Source organism: Coturnix japonica, chromosome 3, assembly GCF_001577835.2.
Source record: "Coturnix japonica isolate 7356 chromosome 3, Coturnix japonica 2.1, whole genome shotgun sequence".
NCBI classification, from domain to species: Eukaryota; Metazoa; Chordata; class Aves; order Galliformes; family Phasianidae; genus Coturnix; species Coturnix japonica.
Genome location: NC_029518.1, coordinates 47,108,528 through 47,131,596, shown reverse-complemented (window position 1 = coordinate 47,131,596; position 23,069 = coordinate 47,108,528). Strand labels below are relative to the sequence as shown.

The following is a 23,069-nucleotide window of genomic DNA, read 5'->3' as shown; positions in this document are numbered from 1 at the left end:
ACATAACGGGTTGTTATAAGTCTGTGCTTTGGGGGTTTTTGTTTTTCACCTTGCATGAAAGCTGCAAGTACCTGGACTCACATTGCCTTCAGTAAGAAACTTTATTTAATTGTAGATGGCATCGTTATTGGTCCATAAATATTGAGGATTACTACCAAAAAAAAAAAACAACCCCAACCCCAAAAGCTACAGTTTTACAATCATTGAAGTTGACTAATAGATAAGGCTGACAACCATACTAGACAATCTGAAACTAACCGCTGGCTTTTTAGGCTATTATAGACCAGTGTGTTTACTTTCTGTGGTATTTCCTCCCGTCATGGGAAGGTGAGCAAGTTTTTAAGGAACAAAGAGCAGCCTATTCAACTCTAATCTTACCTGTTGCAAATGCAGTGGTATCTAACTATGCTTCATAAACTCAGAGGAATTCCTGTGGAACGTGACCTAACGTTCCCATTTATTTGCCATGAGGAAGCAATGTTTAACAGTGAGACTTGAAGGGAACACGTCCTTTTGTTTGCAGTCAGATCTTCTCAATTTAACCTGGTATGCCGAGAAACTGGTCTGCTAAATCAGTGCAATGAGCTCGTCACGTTGGTCAAGTGAATGTCAGTGGAGCAGTGTCCTGCTCGCTTTCTGTGAGCTGACGAGGCTGTTTTCTCTCTTGTTAGCACACTGTGCTCAGCAGTGCGGAAGAAAATGCTCAGGACTATTTTGCTGTGCTTCTGCTGCCCTCTCTGTAATACTGGGTGTTGGGCATGTAGCATAGAAAGGATTCTGAAACAAAAGGAGGGGATGAGCATGTGGGTCATACTGAAGGCCTAGTTTTGTGTTGTGCAGTGTAATTCTTCTCTGCTCTCATAGGAATCAGGTTGTAGGCTTTGTGTGTGTGTGTGTGTGTTTAACTGTTGCTGTCCTCCTTACAAACACTTCATGCCTCAGATTTGGAAAAAAAAACAAAGTTCAAATTCAAAAAGAGATGGGTGGTGCAAGCAAATGAAATCCAGTTTTTCACAGTTCAGGAGAAAAACCGATCTGTAGTTTAATGCCGACTTTCCTTGACTAACTTGTTCCCTTTCAAAAGAAGCGTTCAGATGTGGATGACAAAATTCCAGCTGGCAAGTCATCGTCCAAGCAGAAAAGAGTAGTCACCTTCTGTAATGCTTCCAGTGACCAACACACTCAAGAATGCAATTTTTTCCTACTATGTAATAGCAGCACACCAGGAAATGTGTTGATCTTTATTTCTGGGGATTATAACAGGCCGTATCCTTGTCTCCAGTCCTGCTGGTTTTGGGCAAACAGCCCGTTGTTTGCTAACCTGTAATTTGTTCATCACCCTCGTGTCTCTTTTCTGTCCTCGCTTTTCCACGTGTAACACATGTAACCGTGTCACAGAGTTAGCAAGCTCTTGGAATTCTAGCCCTGTGCTCCTAAACAGTTTCAGTTTAACACTGGTTGCTGTTTGTGGACCTGTGTGCTCCATGCTCGTGAGGGTGACGGAGCACTGGAACAGGCTGCCCAGGGAGGTGGTGGAGTCTCCTTCTCTGGAGATATTTAAGACCCACCTGGACGCCTACCTGTGTGACGTGGTGTAGGGAGCCTGCTTTGGCAGGGGAGTTGGACTCGATGATCTCTAGAGGTCCCTTCCAACCCCTACAATTCTGTGATCTTCCAGAAACTGTAAGAATACTTTGCTACGTTTTGTTACTCCCTGCACTCCACTGCATACATCCCCCTTTCAGCTCCTTGGACAGCCCTGAGAGGATCAGAATGCGTGTCCCTAAAGTACATGTGGCAAGAGGAAGGTGCCGGGCACAGCTGAGCTTGGAGACTCAAGGATTTCTTCCCTGGACAACACTGAATATTTTTTCCCCACATAGTTTCCAACGTCAGGGCCTGCAGTTCCGCCATCAGTTACAGCAGCACAAAGCTGTCATCAAACAGAGCTGACAGTGTTCTCTCTGTTGTTGAGCCTGTTTCCAATGAACACTAATACATTGAAGGCAGAGGAATAGAGAGCAGTTTCAGTGCCCTTCCTAAAGCTGCTGTGTGAAATGGCTTTTTCTATTATCGGCTGCCCAATCGCTGGACGCATCTATAAACAGGTCTGGTTGCTAAGGTTGAAATGTAATTATTTCATCCATGCAGACGCATTGCAACTCAGGGGAAAAAGCTTGTCATTTATTGCAAGTACAGGAGTAGTTGTTTGTCTGGTGAAGGGGCAGATATAGCACGTGGACCTGCAGAAGCAAGAGTTGCAAGCTGGGCTGACTTTTGATTCTTAATACTCTTAATTTCAGTTCTTTGCTGAGAATGCTCTATTCCTTTGGAACAGGGAGATCTATGTGCTCTACAGACAGCTTGAGTATGTACAGGAAACTGACAGGGCTCTATATGCATTTTTCACAGTAAGTGCTGTGCAGTTGCAGCACTTCAACAAACCCTTGTCCCCTCTGGTGTGTGGTTGGTCTGCTCACCTGCACCAGCTACTTAGTTGGCATTTCCAGACGTTATGCCTGAAGAAAGAAGGCATTGCTGTTTACGTCTTTCCATTATGATAGTGCTTGTTGCCACCACTTGGAAGGATGCTTCACTAGCATTTGCACCTGCAGACCTGCTATTTAGGAGACTCTTGTCTTTATCCCTCTTTGAAAAGAGGAAGAAAACATTCCTGACCATTATCAGAGGCATTTAGAGCTGCGTAATGATAATATGGACCACATAAAGTGCTGGTTTCTCTTATGGATGTGTGTAAAGGTTGGTATTTACTGCCCTTTATCTTATGGAAATAAATTGTATGGCATTTTAAATGACTTGCAGAACTTCATGGTTGGTTGCGTAATGAAATAGTTCGACTCAATGTAAGGGCAATTAGGTTTCCTTCATGCATAGGTATGTGAAATATCCACACAGCTTGCTGTGTATGGGGTATGTGGTTGTTGTTGTTTTCCTCTTCTCCATTCCATCTCTTTTCACCTCCGATGTAGGATCTTTTACAGTAGAGCAGTTATCTGTCAGGAGGTGGATGGTTGTCTCCAAAGATAGCAGATTGCCTGCAACCAGAGACAGGTTCTGGACCAACAAGCCCATGAGTCAAGCGAATACAGTGCCTAACATGTATGGGAACTGCTCATCTAAGAGAGAGGCTTGATGAGGCAGTGTCACCTTGGGTTTTTATCTAGGTCATAGATCTTACACAGAGAAGGTGCTGCCCCTGTCTACGTGGTTGGCAACATTGTGCCTCCTTGAGAGACAGCATTTTCTGAATCTGTTTCTCAGGCACAGTCCGAAAGGCTGCAGTCTGCCATGCACTGATGTCCTGATGTAGCATTATAAGGGTTACTGTCTTGAGGAAGATAAAGAATAATTGTGTTCAAGAAACGTTTGGATGTTATGTTGGGGGATATGATTTAACTGGGAAGTATTGGTTGGACTGGATGATCTAGGTCTTTTCCAACCTTGATGATTCTGTGATTCTGTAATAAGTGCAAAACCTGAGGGCACTACTGCTATAAGAAAGAACCATCCTAACTAGTGGAACTTCTACTGTAGGAACTTTCCATGGCGTTAGGTTATTTAAAGTTTGCTCTGAGCTTCTCTCCAGTTCAATCTTTTATTTTATTTCTACTTTCCTGTCTCTGCTGGAAACACAGATAATGTTATTTGTTCTACCCTGAACAATCTGAATTCATGGAATTAGTGTTCAGTAGGATCAGTTCTTCAGTTTCTGTTGTCTTTATGATTCACTGAGCTTTTTTTTTTTCCCCTTTCAATGCAAATGGCATTGTGTTGGCAACTCACAAATGACCTGTTTTGTCTGTGTGGGATAAGCAGGATTTTGCGTCTGAAGGTTTCCTTAACTTCTTAACTTTTCTTAACTTCTGTCTTGCTCCTTTTGTTGCTTATAGGAATTAGAGGTGTTTTCTGTTTCCCTCTGCAACATCTTGTTTTATTGTTTTTTGATTTAGTCATCTTGTTGCCATAGGGAGTTTCTTATGATCTGAACTGTATGTCGCATTTACGTCTTCTCAGTCTGGCAGACAATGAAGTTTTTCCAGACTGCCTAAAGCAGGGTTTCAGGTGGATTAAGCTCTGACCGTCTGCTTTGTTACCTGCCTCTCTTTGGCTAAAAGCTTGTGTGGAGTGCTTGTAGAATGTGCAATTAAAAATACACCTAAAACCTTTATATTCTTGAAATCAAGGATCAGAGAAGAGAAGCAGGAGGATGTAATATGGCAGCAAGGACACTCAAAGGATTTTGCCAAGCAGTCGTCTGTTCAGCTGCTAGCAGTTCTCTCCTTAGTCTGCCTGTCGTGTGGAGTGGGGCTGTCAAATAACACACCAGGGAATTCCTCTCTATCCTGCTGGTCGTTGAGCCCTTCCCAGACACAGAAATTAACCTTTATCTCCACCGTAGATGTCTTTGGGAGCTCTTATCTAAGCAAGCAGTCATGTTCCTCTGCACTTGTGCTAACAGTTGAAGTGGGAAGCAGGGGGCTTCAATTTTTAGCCTTAGTAGTAAAGCATTAAGTTTCATGGGTTTTGCTTGTTTTTAATTAGCAGATAACCACTAAGGAGATAAAGACGGGTATCCTGATACTGAAGGGAATTCAGTGCTCGGCCAACATCCTGCAGTTTTACTGGATTGAGAAGTGCATCCTTGAAATGTATTTAGCTTGTAAAGTGATACTTATTTTACACCCGCTGTGATGTTTCAGCCAGAAGTGCAAATAACTTGCGCAGTGCAAAACAGTGGATTATCAGCATATGTTTTCTTGAGGGGGGGTAAAAAGGGATTGGATTATGATTAGGGATTTATTGCTGAGAGGGATTAGGCAGCAGGAGCTTTTTAAGGTCGTGGCTTCAAATTGCAGTCTTGCTGTTGTCCAGAATTTGCTATCTCACCTTGTTACACCGTTTGGTTCTTAAGCTGCAGGAAGGAAGCCTTAAGCATACTCCTGTGATCCCAGGTGCTACAGTTAATTGCAACACATTCTTTTACTTGACATTTACTGTGGAGTTTAAACGTACAAAACGAAATGGCTAGAAACTGCTGCCATGCCTTGGTTTTGTAGTGAGTGATTTGATTCCTATTGCACTGCGTTCTGTGGTTCCATGTGCCTCTGCACTAGGTGCCAGTGCTGCAGCTGTAGCAGGCTCTCGGGTCTGTTAGCTTTCGCTGTCCGAGGCATAAAGTGCTCTGTGTACTTTGCATTTTGTCTGGGGCCTGCAGAAAAGCTGGGGAGGGACTGTTTAGAAGGGCAGGTAGTGACAGGACAAGGGGAAATGGCTGTAAACTGGAAGAAAGCAGATTTAGACTAGATATTGGGATGACATTCTTTACTGTGAGGGTGGTGAGACACTGGAACAAGTTGCCCAGTGAGGTTGTGGATGCCCCCTCCCTGGAGGCATTCCAGGCCAGGCTGGATGGGGCTCTGGTCTAGAGGGAGGTGTCGCTACCTATAAAGAATGGTTGGAACTGGATGATCTTAAAGGTCCCTTCCAACCCAACCATTTTATAATTCTCTTCTTTTTAAAATCCAAGCTACAAATCTTACTTGATTGTCTGAGTTTGAGGTTTTTATCAGTTTGTTTTGTTTTGGGGTTGTTTTGCTTCCTTCTTCCTGCAATGTGGTATGATATTGCAGGTGGTGTTGTCTCCTGTAGTGGAAGAGTTGGAGATAATCCTTTCTTGATTTGCCGTTATCTTGCTGCTCCTTCTGCTGTTCCCTGCAAGCTTGGTTGTTGCTTTGTACCCTGATTAAATGCTAATAGACTTTTTCTAGTCATTAGTTAAACACTTGCCTTCTGCATACAATGCTAACCCGTCTTTGCACTCCTGACATTGGAACAAATCTGGTTAAAGTCTTTCTTCACTAACGTTAGCTGTTAATGAACTCTTGCCCTATTGTATGTCAGTATCTGTTGTTATTGTGCTGAGTAGATTTTTAAGAGATGAGGAATGAATGTTTATCCGGTTATTGCTTATTGCTTCATAAGAATATTCTGAAGCCTTTTGCCTTTAAAATCTCAGATTAATTCTAGCTCTAATATAAATTGAAGTTAAATGATAAGCCTTAAATTCAATTTAGTCACCAGGGCCTTTTGTAATCAAAGAAATAGCCTGTAGGCAGCTATTTTGCATGCTTTGCAGAAACCCTTATTCTAAGGGTTTTAAGCCTGGAGACTGGGAACTCTAAAATGCCCCCTCATTCAATCAGTAGCCAATCCTGTTGAAGAGGAAAATCTGCAGAGCAATCTAGATAAGACAGCAAAGTCACTGCTCCAATTAAGTTTAGTGTAATAACAAAAATATAACTGGGGCTTAAATGTGTAGAATATAAGGGTTACATTATTGTATCAAAAATAGGAGACTGTATTGTGTACACAGTATTGTATTCACACGAGAAATAGTTTTCTATGTACCTTAAACCATGTTTTTTGTTTTTCTCCATAGATCAATGTTCGAGTTGTTACTGTGGATGCAGAGCTGGAGTTTGCCATCCAGCCAAACACTACAGGCAAACAGCTGTTTGATCAGGTCAGTGTGGGGTTGGTATGGGTTCTTCTTGTTTAAGCTTAGAGTATGTTCAAGACTACTGATTTCTTAAGTTTGAGTTCCAAACCTTCCTACCTTTCTTTTTATTGCCTCTTAATAAAAGGGCCCTGGCCCTGAGTTCTCTAAATTCCATCACAGTGAAAGAAATAAGCAAAAAATCCCTGCAGGTGTGTTGCATTGTAGTGAAACTTGACTTGCTAGCAGTGTTGAATGATGATGTAGTAGAAGGAAGCTAGAATGTCTTGGCAACATAGGTAGTGTGTAAAAATACACTTATGCTGCATTTCAAATGCAGCTTAACTTTTGTTCATTTCTTAGATTCTAAAACTGAAATGTTGCCCCCGTGCATAAAACCTCTCAAAATAAGGTCTTCAGACTGATGATGAATGTAGGTGTACATGTGTTCATCCAGAAGATGAGATGGAGGATACAACTTGCCACAGGTGTTTGAGTTTTCCACACTACTAGAAAACCAGAAGGGTTTGTTCACTGTGCAGAATCTACCGCATATCATGTCATGTATGAATCCGCTGTGCAACAGGACAGAGTAGAAACTTGCCCAGTCTGCCTTCAGAGATTCATAAAGTAGTGGAGAACACAAGTAGGAGACTTCCCTTCTCTTACTGTTTTTCTTCCTGCAACTGCATTAACAGTATACAGGTCAGTTTGGTGATGGATCTACAAAGGTCAGGTAATGACAACTAAACAAAGAGCACTTTGTGGAACTTTATTAGTCTTAAGCAGCTTGTCCTTATAAAACTGATTTAAGAAGTTGGTTTCATCAGAAAAATGAACTTCTGAAATGTAAAATAGAAAAAAAAAATAGTAAAAAGAAATTGCATCGAGATGCTTCTGCTGAAACTCTGAAAACTAAGAATTGATCTGTGTAGACTTCAGTTCCGTGTATTTATGAAGTGCTGCAGCAATTCTTTTGCACTTCCCCTTGTCCCCAGCTAGTCTTGATAGCAAAGGGTGGTTGAGCTTTAACTCAGGTAGGTGAAACTGGCTAAACAATGTTTGTTTGTTCTGAGTTCCTCTTGGTGCAGTTTCTCACTTCAGCGAGTTAACTAGGACTTGCTAGGCTTTATGGCACTGGTGCACATTGTAATGAGAAGCAATCTTCAAACAAGTTTCAAACAATCTCAAGTTGCAGAAAACAAAGGTAAGAACTGCGAGAAGGAAGATTTGCCTTCTGTAAGAGAAGATCAGGCTCAAGACCATGTAAAGAACCTGAAGGTGCACAATTCCATGAAACCCAATGAAATCTATCAACATGTTCTGAGGGAACTGGAAGATAAAGTTGCCAAGCTGCTGTCCATCCTATTTGAAAGATCATGGCAGTTTGATGTTCCCACTGACTGGGAAAGGGGAAGCATAACCTCTGTGCCTGGAAAGATCATGGAGTAGGTGCTGCTGAATGCCCTACTAAGGCACATGGAAAATAAAGATGATTGGTGATAACCAATGTGGCTTCAGCAAAGGCAAGTCATGCCTGATAAACGTGGTGGCCTTTTATGATGGAGTTACAGCATCAGTGGGATAAGGAATTGGCAGGATGGTGGCACTCAGAGTTACGGTCAGTGGCTCAGTGTCCAAATGGAGGCTGGTGACAAGTGGAATTCTTTACAGTTCATTGCTGGGACCAGTGTTATTTAACAGTACGGACAGAGATTGAGTGCACCCTCAGCAAGTTTGCAGACATCAGGCAGTTGACACGCTGGAGGGAAGGGGTGCCATTCAGAGAATCTTGGGCAGGCTTGAGATGTGGGTCCATGCCAACCTCATGAAGTTCAGCAAGGCCAAGTACAAGGTCCTGTACCTGGGACAATCTGTGCTTGGGCAATCCCAAGCACAGATATGGCGTGGGTGGAGAATGGCTTGAGAACAGCCCTGAAGAGGTGAAGAGGTTTGGGGATGTCAGTTGATGAATGCCTCATCATGAGCTGGGCTGGCAGTGTGTGTTTGCAGCCCAGAGGGCCAATCCTGGGCTGCATCAAGAGTAGCATGACCAGCAGGTCAAGGGAGGTGATTCTGCCCTTCTACTCTGCTCTCTTGAGACCCCACCTGCAATATGCATCCAGTTCTGGGGCCCCCAACAAAGAAGGAGATGGAGCTGTTGAAGTGAGTCCAGAGGGGGGCCACAAAGTTAATAAGAGGTCTAGAGTGCCTCCCTATGAGGACAAGCTGAGAGATTTGAGGCTCTTCAAGCTGGAGAAGATTCTGGAGGGGGGGACCATGTAGTGGCATTCCAGTACCTGAAGGGAGCATACAGAAATGCAGGAGAGGCTTTATAAGGGTATGTGCCAACAAGATGAGGGCAAATGCATTTAAACTGGAAGAGAGTAGATTCAGATTAGATATTAGGAAGACATTTTTTACTGTGAGGATGGTGAGACACTGGAACAGGGATGCCCCCTACCTGGAAGTGTTCAAGGAGAGTCTGGATGGGGCTGTGAACAACCTGGTCTAATGGGTGGTGTCCCTGCCTATAGCAGGGGGTTGGAACAAGATGATCTTAAAGGTCCCTTCCAACTCAAACCATTCTTTGATTATTCTCTGAAACAGAAATTTACTTCCTCCAGGAAACCAAATCATAGTCACTGAAGAACTTTGCAAATTATGTGTTTAGCACCAGTTATAAGTTTAATTCCTTTTCATTTTCACTACTGTGGAAAAGATGAAAAGTATCAATCAGCGATTTGATGAAGTGCATCTGGAACACCTGTATTTTTGGAGCTAGCATTTAGTGTTTGACCTTCCATTCCCTGCAGATCACCCTTGTGATACCCACCCTCCCTTCCATGTTAAACCAAAACAAAAAATTCAGGTTTCATCTCAGAGGACACAACAATAGAAATGACTAAAAGCTATGTTTTTAAAAGATTAGACCAGAAAGTATAAATATGCCTCATGCTTCTCATGACAATGATTTGTTTATGTCTATGAAGAGCCAGGGTCATTTCTGGCACAAGAGAAGCTACTTTCTTGAGCTTTCACAGCAAGAACTCCTGAGAAGGCAGGATACTTGTCTGCTAAGTTGTGCTGAACCTCTGAAGATTGCTCTTGTTGCAATGTTTATGTTGTATATGCTGTAGGGGTGGAAAATCACCTCCTGAAGATTTGGCCCTTACCTCCTGTGCCTTGGGTTTAAAACCTATGATTGGGAAGTTATCAGTAGCTTATACCTTATTGGGGTGCACTTTACGCATCAGGAGGGAACTTCAGTAGAACTTCAGCAAAAACTTGGGCAGACAAAGACTATATTTCACTTCAACTTTTCCCACAGCCCTTCTTTCTCTTTACTGGGCCCTTATCTTGGATGGAGTTTGCACTCAGATAAAGCCTATGGAGGCAGCAGGTTTACACAGGAATGGGGAGTGGCCCAACTTGAGCTGCAAAACCACTGCGGGAGGAAAAGACTGCTGAAGAAGCAAGCTATTTTTAAAAACCACAGCATGATTTCTTGGTCTGGCTATCAGCTAGGAAAATTACTCAGGCATGCACTGCCCTTGTGCTTTATTGACTTTTCTACCTCAAATATATGATGCATAAAAGTCAAAACTCCCTTATAAAGGAAGGGGAAAATGATGAAACCACTGTATGCTGAGTGCTGTTCCACTCAAGCCCCACCTGTATCTGAGGTGTTCTGAGAACCTGTGTAGTGTCTCTGAAGCTGGCTTGAGGATGTCTCCCTGTGGGTGACCCAAGCTGTCCTGTGCCTTTCTGCTAACAAGAGAAAGAAATTCCCATGGAGGAGAACGCGCCACTGGCAATTTCTGAGTGGGAACTGGCATAGCCAGTGCCTTAGAGGGCCAAGCACAAGTATGCAGTGTCCTGTGACCCATCAGCTAATGGAGTTTCTTTAAGCAACTGCAGTATTCCTTTTGAGCAGATCAACTGACCAGGAGAGCATCAGAAGACTGAAGAATTGAAAGACTTCATTAAACAGACATGAACTTGCCTAGCCCTGTTGAATGAATACACCTCACACTTCAGTCCTGCTCTTGAGGGATTCTTTGTCCATTTTGATAGAATGGATAGGCTTAAGATTTTCTGCTTTATGCATTTTTATGCATTCCCTCAGCCCCATTATCTTGGATATAAGAAATATTTTGATTTTTTTTTCTTGTTTTGCTATGAAGGGAGTTTACAAAGCTGTTTCTCAGAATACAGGCAAAGAGATTCTTGTCTTTGTTCTTGTTACCCCAAATTCTGAAGCTCAGCTTAGCATTTTTCCCTCCCTTGCCTATATGTTTTGGGAAGAAGCTGTAGGGTTATAACTTGTGTAAGCTCTCCAGCTGTATTGATTTATAGAGAATGCATGCTCCTTCATAAGAGGCGTCCAGAGATAATGACCTGATAACTGCTTGATTTGTGCAACTCTTCATTCTGACAATGTTGCACCACTTTTTTTTTGTGCAACAGGAAACACCACTCTCAACATACGCCTGCATTTCTGCTAGCTTGAGTAAAGCCTGATTCTGACCCTTAAAAAACTCATCTGGCCTTCAGAAAGCTTGGTACCTTTGTGGTGAAACAAGTGTTTGGGAGAGGAGGGAAGAGGAATTCTAGTCAAGAAAAGCATCGAGTATTTTCAGAGTCCAGCTCTTTTATAAAATAAAGTTCTGGGGTTTCAGGAAATGGGTGGTTATACTAATGCATATGTGGTTTTCTTGGCCTGCTTTTATCACTAAGCACTGTGTTGTCTGTTGATCAAGATGGCATAGAAAGTGTACTTCACAGAGTGCTAGCCAGGATGAGGTATTTTTTACCCACATCCCTTACCGACTCTTGGAAACTCTTGAGTATAAACTGCTGGCCTCTGGCTCACTGGTAAGCAAATTTAAGACCAAGTACAGCAAAAAAAATAATAAGATATCCCCTTACTATTTGCTTTGGAACAAAATACTTGTGCTGCTCAGAGTGTGCGTTTGGCATGAAGTTTGTTCCAGTAAGTTCTCTCTGGCTGCAGTGTCTTCAGCAATGCTTTAAATATGGAGGGTGAAATACCCTTATTTGAGCTCATAGCCCAGGTAACTGTGTAGGTTGCTCTGAGAGCTACAAAGGGCTCAATAACTGAGGGCAAATTATCAGCTACAAAGTAGTATTTTTCAACATAGTCACCACTATTAGCTGTGCATTTGTGCCAGTAATGAACAAAAAATATCTATACCAGCAGAGGTGACCTGCTCTTTCACGTCTGCTGTGATGGCATAGTTGCTCAAAGATGTTGCTCACACAGTGCATCTTTCATCAGCCCAAAAAGATGGAAGCCAGAAGGCATCAAATCCAGTGGGTGCTGTAAGTAATCCAGCCAAGATTGACAGTGTTCTCAACGGCCTTCAAACTGCTATGGAACCTGGCATTACCATGTTGAAAGAGAAAGGTTGTCTTCTTCTCTGGCCTGACTCTGGAACTTTGAGCCTTCAGCTTAGTCAGCATCACAATGCAGAGCTCGGAGTTGATGGTTTCTCTGGGTTAAGGGAAACCCAGAAGGATTACCCCTTTCCTAGCTCAAAAGATAGTACATGTTACTCTGAAAGGTTGTATCTTGAACTTTTTCTTCAGAGGGGAATTGACATGTTGCCACTCCATGGACTGCTGCTTTGACTCTGGCTCATTGCTGCCATTGCACGCTTTGAAGCTGATATTCAGCTCTGTGCATAATTCCCTGGTCTGACAGTTCGTGTGGGTGAGCTGATCAAGATGTTCTTCGTTTCATGTCATGACAGCTGTGCGTGGCCATCCAGACTGTGGTTCGTCTTCCACATTGCTGTCACCACTGCTGAAACACACCACCCACCAGCTCACTGTGCTCACATCCACTGTTTGCTTTCCGCAAGCATTGATGAATGTCAGCGGTTCTTTCTGCATGGAGGAACTAAAATCCACTCCTCCATGTCAGATACCGTTCTGCCAGACAGCCCCTCTGCTGCCATCTATCGCACAGCAACAAAACGTAATGGAATATTGGTGGGAAGGTTCAACCTATACTGCCATATCACCACCACCTGCCTCTGACACTGTGGGCAACATAATGAAATAGGAAACATTACTTTCAGAGCAGCCCTCATTCAGAGTCTGTCATGCTTTCCTAAGTTGCAGAATAGTTCTGAAAACCTCTTGCTTTCCACTCAGTTCAGCTCTGTGGTAATGCTCACTTCACTGGACCAGAGGCTACCCTGCAATTTAGCATTAGGGGTGCGTTTGGATGTATGTGCAGTGGATCTTCACAGATCTCAGCTCTGTCTAGAGCATGGCTTTGCAGGCAGATGAGATAACTACAAACTACTGAGCAATAATAATAAGCAAGTGAAAATAGGAGATCTTCTAATGAAGAAAAGGAACTTGTTGAAAAAAGACTTTTTTTCTCTAGTAGGTGTATGATCCAGGCAACAAGGGTGTTTCAGGATCTTTGATCTGGTTGGTATTTGCAGTATGTGAATGTAGCCAACATCAGCATATTATACAACTGTGTACCTTTGTCAACTAGATGAAGTTAAGAGATGCAAGAGGTTGCCTGCAGCTTCAGTGGCTGTGGGATTTGTGAGGATACATGAAGGAGAAGTACTGGTGAGCGGTTTCTTACTGTAAGTTTTTATGACCTTTCTGTTACAGGTGGTTAAAACCATTGGTTTGCGAGAAGTGTGGTACTTTGGTCTTCAGTATGTAGACAACAAAGGATTCCAGACCTGGCTGAAGCTGGATAAAAAGGTAATTGCTCATTAAAAGTTAAAGCTTATAGATTCCTGATGTTTTATTGGCTGCAACTACATAAACCCTGTACCTGCTGATTGTTCTTTAGTATTTGTAATTTAAGAATTATTTGGGGGCAGAGCTTTGTGACCTCTGTGGGAGCTGTTTGTGTGAAGCGTGATGTGATGGAGACTTGGTCTTTCTGTATGAAAGGTGGAAATCCTCACTGCTTAGCATAAGGGGGTTGATGTATCACAAGCGTAGAGCACTAGATGTGTTGCAGCATGGTAAAGTCCACATTTTTCAGAGGCTGAGATTTGCTGTACGAGCAGAATTTTACCATCTGAGTTTGAAATAACAGTGCATCTCCTCTGTGTTCTCATATGAGTGAGCAGCTGGAATTAAAAAATGAGAATAATTGGCTGTCAGTCACTTGCTTGATGCAAAACTGCAGGAGGCCTGTGGGCTGTAGCCTTGGAATTTATTTCCCAGAGTGCAAAGGCTCTGTGTGCAGAAGAGTTTTTGCTGTAGGGTGTGGGCCCAAAGTACTTCAGATATGTACTTCTGAAAGCAAATACCTTTTAAGGTGAATGTCTTAAATCCCTTTTTATGTGCAAAAACAATTTTTTCTTGTTTGCAGCCTTGTTAAGTTGTGGTGTCATCTCTGTCCTTAGGTTTCTGCTCAGGAAATCAGAAAGGAGAATCCCCTTCAGTTCAGGTTCCGTGCCAAGTTCTTCCCAGAGGATGTGGCTGAAGAGTTGATACAGGACATCACGCAGAAGCTTTTCTTCCTTCAGGTGAAGGAAGGGATCCTCAGTGATGAGATCTACTGTCCCCCTGAAACAGCAGTGCTTCTTGGCTCCTATGCCGTACAGGCCAAATTTGGAGATTACAACAAAGATGTGCACAAGCCTGGATACCTCAATTCGGAGCGTCTGATCCCCCAGAGGTAAAGGAATCAATTGATTCAGCCTTCTTTTCCTTTTTTTTTTTCCTCCTCTAGTTATACAAAGTTTCATTAAAAGAATATTATTTTTCAATTGAACTGCATCCATATGATTTCAGTCCACCTTTGATTTCTGTCCATCGTGTTAGAGTATGATTTCATGCTGTCTCTTTGGGGTGGTTAGGGAGAGGTAGTTGGGTGAGTTCAGCAGAGCAAATCTCTTTAGATTTCAGCTGTTCTTTCCTAAGCAATGCTGCCATGCTGGTAGTTTGTGTAAATGTCTCATTATTATGAAGTGGAGGCATTAATCATGATTGTGTCCTCCCTGGAGAAATGCAGGTTATGTGTTCTTAATCCCAGTGTACTGTCCTAAAAATCTTATATCTGCAAAACACGTTGTGAGGCTTGATAGTCTGTCCCCTCACTCAAGATAAATACGTTGCCAGACAAGTGGTTTGTGTTTTCACCTCATGATGATGCTCTTCACAGTATCTAATTCCAGGAAAAACACCAACTTTTTGTTCATTCTGAATAGCTCTGCTCCACAGAGCACATCTTTGGGCTAAACAGGATCTTCTTGGTTTCAGTGAGACTTCGTGAGTGGGACTATCGCAGATATCAGCATCAATGGACACAGCAGAACACAAAGTCTAATCTTGCAAATATCTCTCTACTTGTGTTTAGGGTTATGGATCAGCATAAACTCTCCAGAGACCAGTGGGAGGAAAGGATCCAGGTTTGGCATGCTGAACACAGCGGTATGCTCAAGTAAGTGTTTCATGTTGCTCTCTAGGCCTAGGTGCCTTGAGCTTGCTGTTCTAACAGCATGCTTTGAAATAGACTCCAAGAGTCACTTGTGTGGGGAGCTCCTGGTATCTGTTTTCTAATCCAACATGGAATCAAATGGTAGAAGCGGAAGCTAACTTCTGCTCTCCTCCCTGTCTCACCCAGAGAGAATGCCATGCTGGAATACCTGAAGATTGCTCAAGACCTTGAGATGTATGGAATCAACTACTTTGAAATCAAGAATAAGAAAGGAACTGACCTGTGGCTGGGAGTTGATGCCTTAGGGCTCAACATCTATGAAAAAGATGATAAGTAAGTCTTTGTTTTCACTTCTGATCTACTGGAGTGAGGGCTGGTATGGGAGCCAAAGGGCGTTTCTTATTAACAGAGTGAGGGCAAAGTTTAGAACTTGCTTGTTGTCCTGTAGGATGTGAAGCTGTGCTGGGAGATGGGCGCAGTTCAGATCATTTGTGCTTTTGTGACTTTCCTGATCTTTGTAGCCTGACCTGCTGATATAAGAGCAGATGTCTGCTGTAAAATATCATCTGGTAAAGCAAGTAATGGCTTTAGAGCTGAGACCCAAAATAAGGAATTTACCAAGCTTTTTCTTTAGGCAGGTAGCCAGGTATGCCAGCGGTAAATACAATGAAGGAACCTTGATAGGCCAATACATCTGCAGAGTGCTAGGACATCTGAGGCCATCCCTGTGCTGAAATTAATGATAGATGCGTGTACAACTACCAGCTTGTGAAAAAGGCAGGTTATGGGGTAGGCATGTACCCATGGCGGGTAACACCCAGAATTTAGGGAGGACTTAACTTCTGTAGATACTGTTAACCAAAGAATGAATTGAGGTCTTGCTGAGGTACGCAACATTTTAATCAGCCCTTCTGGTAAGGACAGAGGTATTATTTATTGGCTAGTAGGTGGGAAATAATAGACTACATCTATGAGTAAACATATAAAGAAGGTGAGAACAGCTGTGTCTAAGCCTACCAGTCACTTCCAATACTCCACAGATTGAAGAGGACTGAAAATGAACTTTTTCTAAATGAAAGAATGCGGGTTAGACTGTGGGGTTTTTCTCTGAACATTCCAAGCCTTGGTTTCATGTCGTGTATCTGTAACAGTCTCTCCATGAAATGCAGTGGGGATTTCACCTGTTCAGTTTGTCTTCATCCATAAGACTTTGAATGTAGCTAAAATACTGATTGGAGCTCCTGTTAAGATGGCAAAGAGCAGTGCAGACTTTTCTGCAATGCTAATACGTGCTGTCACCCGGAAAACAAGGAGTGTCACTTGAAAGAAAAGTAGTTTCGCTCATGTAATACCTGAGTCTTGAATGACAAGTCTTGCTGTGTAACCATGGTGGCACAAACAGGTTTTTCGGGCTGCAGCAGCAGAAAGAACGTAGCCCTTGACTGGAGAGAGCCATCGAGAGCGTTTGCAAAACAAATGTAGTGCCGGAATAAATGGCTTGTTTCTGCCATAACTCTCGTTAACTCTGTAATTAAGTCTTTTGAGCAGATATGAGGACTAGAAAAATGATAATATGCACCCTACCCGTGTCTTGTACATGTAGACTTTTGGGACTGGGGCAAAGGTGAAAAAGCAAAGATTTCATTGCTGAAGCTCGGCCTGAGGACGCAAATGATCCAGTGCTACAGATGGGAGTTTGTTCTCAGTGAATGTCAGTCTCCTGCCTCTAGGTGTTTTCAAGCCAAAGCTTTTCTCTGCAGTAAGGGTGAGAGTCTACAACAGAACTCAGACAACTGAAATACTTCAGTTAATGTCATACCGTATTATCTACGGCTGAAACTCTTACAGAGTGACTCTTACTCTTATGAAGGAGGCTAGAGTAATTACTTAATCTGAGTTTAAACAAATCATTTGTTGTACAGTTCTTAGAGTTACGTGGCACCCTGCTGCATAATCTCGCACTTGAGGTAAAGGTTAAGGGATGGTAAATTCTGAACAGAACATATTTTATTATTGACTTCTGAATAAGACTAAGCAGGTTACTTAAGAGTCATAGAACCACAAGGTTGGAAAAGACCTACAAGATCATCTAGTCCAACTGTCCTCCCATTACCATAGGTACAGCAAACCACTAAACCATATCTTGTAGCTCCTCTTGAACACTGCCAGGGATGGTGACTCCACCACCTTCCTGGGCAGCCATTCCTGTGCCTGACCACTCTCTGAAAGAAGCAGTTCCACCTTATGTCTAATCTAAACCTCTTCTGGTACAACTTGCAGCCATTTCCTCAGGTCCTTTAGGCTCAGGCCAATGAAATTCTGTGGGAACTTTTGATTTTTATGAAGTTGAAGCAAATTCTTCCAAAATTACTACTTTTTTTCCTTAGCCGATGAGCTCCATAGAAGAGCTTCACACAGACTTGGAGTGATTCACTATGCTGCTATACACTTCTCTAAGTGCTGAACCTGCATACTCGCGCCTTCATCCCATTTACTGGAAGTAATTGTCAGCACTTCGGTGTGCCAAAGAGGGACACATTGGAGGGGTTAGATAATAACAGGAAGATTGCTTGTTGGTATTAACATTTATGTAAGACCCAGTTCTTAACAATTAACTGCTATCTCTATAGAACGTGTCCTCAGTAACAGAACATTAAAAGAAGCCTAATGTGATACTAAACACACAAAGGTAATATTTAGTTGAGGCGAGGGGAGTTGAAGGAATTCATTGCAGTCAGATGCACAAGCCCTTGAACTTGTTGTAGAACTGGGAGGGTACATAAATTGGAGTACTAGGATGGCTCAGAAACATGTGATGTTATGAATAATTTGCTGGTTTTTGTATGCAAGGCTCTGGAGGTATTGAAAAGAAAATGAGAATAAGGTAAAAGTCTGGACTGACTAACATGAGAAGAGACTGTAAGGGAGGTGATCGGGCATCTCCCCTGTGGGATTTTATTTCAGCTGGGAGAGTTGTGTCAAGCCTTGCATCCCACCGAGTGTGTTTTAGAAGTAATGTGAGGGAAAGAATAGAGTTGAGAACAGCATCTCTTAACATATTTTTCCTTTTTCCAGACTGACTCCAAAGATTGGGTTCCCCTGGAGTGAAATCAGAAACATCTCTTTCAATGACAAGAAGTTTGTAATAAAGCCCATTGACAAGAAGGCACCCGTAAGTAAACTGAGAATGGTTATTGCCTAGGAATAGCTAATAGCAATTCATTTCAGAATGAAGTCGTCTTTGAAGAGAGGGAAGCTGCAAATATCTTAGATGCAAAAGGGCCACGATGTCCAGTGCCCTATTTGAATACTAGGGTAAATGGCAAGGTTGTAATTACTGTGGAGAGCTTAAATGCAGCTGCCCTTGAGTAGTAATGTTTTATGTTTACACACTTCAGTTATCTCAGTGAAAAACTTGCCGTTTATTTTGAGCTGTGGAGAACTTGAATAACTGGTATAGGTGGATGTCATTCTGAAAGTCTTGTGAAACTGCTGGAATAGTTGAGAAAGGTCTCCTCTCGTTCTCTTCCCCCACCCCGTTATTGACCTTGGTGGATCAGTACAGCCCTCAGAAACAATTCGTAGTTTGGCTTTGGTTAAGGGTGATGTCTTACGAATCTCTTCAGCAGTAAAAGGCCCTTCCAGTAAGTTGATGGATACCCACAGTATCGGGATGTCCTTTCCTCTAAGCTAACAGCCCCTGGGTTTGGGGGGAGAGGGGCTTCTTTTTGTGATGTTACCTGTGAAAACTGGCAAAAACCCCCAGAGATAGAAAGGTGCCTCTGTCAGGAATATATTCCTCAATCGAGGAGCCTCTTTATGATTTGGACTTGAACACAGTACAAACATTAATGTCCTGGATCACAGCTTTTCCATCCACTCCCTAACAGTAAATCTGACTGAGTTTGAAATGGGAGGTATGCAAAAGGTCATACATCAAGGTGTTTACGGCGTTAACACCAATCATGTTTCCTTATTGGCTTGGTTGTCTTTTTCCCTGTGGGTGGTGTTATGTTTCAAATTGGGTATGAAAGATGAATTAATCTGGACACTAATTCTGAGCATTCAGGAAGTTGTCTGGATCTTTTCATACACTTGCATCTCTTTTGAAAATGGGAAGCATTTGTAAATAAAGCAGAAACACTCAGTCCAGTCTAGATGTGGGAGGGAAGCTCCCCTTTGTTCTCCACATCATAGATTAAATGGGCACCAATTTAATGGATGGCATTCTTTGTCACCTTACCCAGAATAAGCCTTTTAATTTTGAGGTCTGTCTGCCCACGTACTCCCAAGATTTTCAGCACATTTTCAAAATACCATGCAGCAGAGCTCCCTGCTGTGCTAGACCAGGGCAGGATGAGGAAGGGAGGGGAATTCTTTATGTTCTTATGAGAGTGTTTTGTCCCTGGATTATATGGCATTAAATGATGAACACAACCACCATCTGTGCCCTTAGAATTTACTTTGACTGGAGGTGAACCTTGCTTCAAGATAAGGCCTGTTCATCACAATGTACACAAACAATCTGCTAGAAACAGGAGGTCGGATGAAGAGCTTGCAGCCACAATTAGCAGTATTAGATTTATGTAGCTCAGAATGCCTCCGGCAGGACTTGGGGCCTGCGGGGCACAGCACACCTTGCTGATGATATTTGCAGAATGCACTGAAGAACATCAGTGAATTCAGGAAAATCTACAGTGTTACTTTAATAGTCTGCAGCACGTTTTTAGTTTCATGCTTTATCTTTTCAGTCACAAAACCACAGAAACTTAAAAACTATTTGCTTCGTATTGCCCAGATGGTTACCAGCCAGCCCAGAGTCTTCTGCAACTCTACCGTACCTGGCAAAGCGTCCTCTTAAGTGGAGACCTTTGAGCCCATTAATTCTCTCTAAAATATACTTTTTTGAGTAGAGTAACTTGTCTACTCCATATAGACTTGAAGTGGATTATATAACCAACAAATACTGGGCTTCAGATAACAGTGAAGTCCTGCTGTGACGTTCCATTAGCCAGTGGATGTCTGTGTTGCAGGCGGATTAGTGGCAGGATGATGTCTGCAGTCAACTGTACCTAAAAAAAGTGTGCTGTCTTTCCCAGGACTTTGTGTTTTATGCCCCTCGTCTGAGAATTAACAAGCGGATCTTGCAGCTCTGTATGGGAAACCATGAACTGTACATGCGGCGCAGGAAGCCTGACACCATTGAGGTGCAGCAGATGAAAGCTCAGGCCCGGGAGGAAAAGCACCAGAAGCAGCTGGAAAGGTGAGCCTGTGTACAGATGGTGGGATGGGGAAGCAGAGGTAAATGGTACATATCTGCCAGAGTTCCTCAGGTGGCATCAAATGAGGCTTTGAGCCATCTACATTTGAGTAAGGACCGGCCAGTTTTCTTGCCTTGCTGTGGTTTATGTCTGAAAGTGAGCTTCAAGCATGAAATCTGTTCCTAAACAGGCAACAACTAGAAAACGAAAAGAAGAAGAGGGAGACCATTGAGAGGGAGAAGGAGCAAATGTTGAGGGAAAAGGAAGAACTGCTGGTGAGGCTACAAGAGTATGAAGTGAAGACAAAGAAGGCAGAGAAAGGTAAAGTGCTTGCGTTGTTTAACCAGATCATGTGTATTGTGCTCCACACTTATCATAAGTCTAGTGCCACTGGGATCTCTTGGCAAGGCATGCTGATATCTGCCTATATGGATAAATACACATGCATGTGCTGCTGACATCACCCAAGGCATCAGTCACAACATCTACTGCTATCTATCAATGGGACTTGAAGGTCACACTGTGACTGTTTTTCCCTGTTGCCCAAGGGGGTTATAGCATGAGCCTCCTGCAGCAGTGAGAACAGAGCTCAGCCTGTGCATGCTTTTTACTTAACTCCTAACAGAAGAAATGCTTTGGTAACAAGTCCTTCCAGTGAAATGGAAGCTTCTGTTTCAATGTGTGGGTTGGAGACAGCATCATCTGGTCCTTACAGTGAATTGTCAACTAAGGGCAGCAGAATCACGTCAGTGCAAATACCTTGTAGATGATCTAATAACAATGTGCAACTGACAGCTTTTAAGTTCAGTTACTTGCCGTATTCTGTGCAATACTTACTTGTAAGTGCAGTGAAGAAATACTGCAGGCCAGAGTCATGTGCATGTCATAACTTCTGCAGTTAACATAAGAGCTTGTCTTTGCTTTGCTTGTCTTTTGGTGGACTAACAGAATTGATCTGTCTTTTCCCAGAGCTCTCAGAGCAGATCCAAAGAGCTCTTCAGCTGGAGGAAGAAAGGAGACGAGCTCAGGAGGAAGCAGAACGTTTGGAAGCTGATCGTCTGGCTGCTCTGCAAGCCAAGGAAGAGCTGGAGAGACAAAATATTGACCAGATAAAGAGCCAGGAACAGCTGGTAAGACCCATCACTTTTGGTTAAGATACACTTAAATAAGGCAAAGCCCTTGGAGTCAAAAGGGGGAAAAATATTGCAGTTGATATTAGACTGTGTGATAACACCATTGTGGCACTGGTTTTAGTTGCAAGCAACCTACACTTTGTTCTTAATTTTATTCAGTCTTTACTAGAGGGGAGTGCAACACTTGGGTCATTTCTCAGTCAAAAGGGTTATTTGTTGAGGGGGTTTTGTTGGGTGTTGAGTCCTTAATTCCAGTGTTACCATTTAACAGGCCGCAGAGCTCGCAGAGTATACAGCCAAGATTGCGCTCCTTGAAGAGGCACGGAAGCGTAAGGAGAGTGAGGTTGAAGAATGGCAGATCAGAGTGAGTATTCTGTCAAAGTTGCTCTGAAGTTCTGTGCTTTAGTCCAAATTCAATATAGGAAGTGCTGAACACAGTCCCGCGTGACATCTTTGTCTCTGAATTGGGGAGAGATATGACACACTGGGAGGAAGGGATGCCATCCTGAGGGACCTTGACAGGTTCAGGAGGTAGGCCTGCGCAAACCTCATGAAGTTTTCACTTTGGTTTCTGTTCCCCAAAGGCCAGGGAAGCCCAGGAGGATCTGGTAAAGACCAAAGAGGAGCTACACTTGGTAATGACTGCTCCACCTCCACCGCCACCCATCTACGAGCCAGTGAACTACCACGTGCACGACAACCTGCATGATGAGGGCTCTGAGTACTCTGCCTACAGCGCGGAGTTCTCCAGCGAGGGGATCAGGAATGACCGCAATGAGGAGAAACGCATTACTGAAGCAGAGAAGAATGAGCGTGTACAGAGGCAGCTGAAGGTAAGAAAGAGTGTTTGGAGGAGGGGTTAAACACACAAAGCCTGACTATTTCTTTGCTTACAGATCCTATAGAGCAGTTTGAATTAAAGGCAGCGTACAAAAAGATCAGTCTCGTTGTTCAGGCTTTGAGTCATCAGAAAGTTGCACCATCTATCCCGTCCATGGGACCCATATGTGAATCCATATCGCTGATTTGTCCGGTCAACTAAACTGTCAGAAGTCTCACCGAAACCACCGCTGTTAGCAGAAAGCTTCTTGTGTGTCATAATTTGTATGTAATGAATGATGTTCTCCCCATTGCAGGCACTGACAGATGAGCTGGCGCAGGCTCGAGATGAAGATAAGAGGACCCAAAATGATATCATCCACTCAGAGAACGTGCGACAGGGCCGCGACAAGTACAAGACGCTGCGGCAGATCCGACAAGGCAACACCAAGCAGAGAATTGATGAGTTTGAGGCAATGTAATGAATGCTTGCTTACAACGAGAAGGCAAGACTGTGGGAAAGGCAGATCTTAATGCTGTGGCTTTGGTTTTGTTTTTACCCTGAGGAGGGGTCACTGTATGGTATTTAACAAACGTTCTCTAAACCCAGAGGTGTTTGCATCTCCCTTTTCTTCCATACCATGTATTAAATCTGGTACAGTTAGTTAAAAATCGATCTTACCTCTGATCCTGGTAACTTGCTCATGCCTTTGCTTAGTGCCAAAAGGCCTTATGTCACATCTCTCTTTAACCAACAAACAAACACAAATCCACATCTAGTTGTAGAGGCACGTCCTGTGCAGGTGCTGGATTCGCCTTGGCCTAAAAATTAGCAACTGGAGGTGAATTTTGTGCCATATGTCTTTGTGTTACAGCGTAATGTCCAA

The 23,069-nt window shown here is 43.1% G+C and overlaps 1 protein-coding gene across 1 annotated transcript in view; it reads left to right on the top strand.

The window, feature by feature from the left end:
• Positions 1-23,006, top strand: part of EZR (ezrin) — a 32,825-nt gene extending 9,819 nt beyond the window's left edge. Inside the window, exons 2-13 of the mRNA XM_015858334.2 lie at positions 6,461-6,544; positions 13,181-13,276; positions 13,933-14,207; positions 14,889-14,972; positions 15,156-15,302; positions 18,045-18,141; positions 20,069-20,232; positions 20,421-20,551; positions 21,200-21,360; positions 21,635-21,727; positions 21,948-22,196; positions 22,500-23,006. Coding sequence (XP_015713820.1) covers positions 6,461-6,544; positions 13,181-13,276; positions 13,933-14,207; positions 14,889-14,972; positions 15,156-15,302; positions 18,045-18,141; positions 20,069-20,232; positions 20,421-20,551; positions 21,200-21,360; positions 21,635-21,727; positions 21,948-22,196; positions 22,500-22,664 — 1,746 coding nt within the window. The 3' untranslated portion in view covers positions 22,665-23,006. The remainder of the gene's footprint in view (positions 1-6,460; positions 6,545-13,180; positions 13,277-13,932; positions 14,208-14,888; positions 14,973-15,155; positions 15,303-18,044; positions 18,142-20,068; positions 20,233-20,420; positions 20,552-21,199; positions 21,361-21,634; positions 21,728-21,947; positions 22,197-22,499) is intronic.
• Positions 23,007-23,069: the final 63 nt, after the last annotated feature.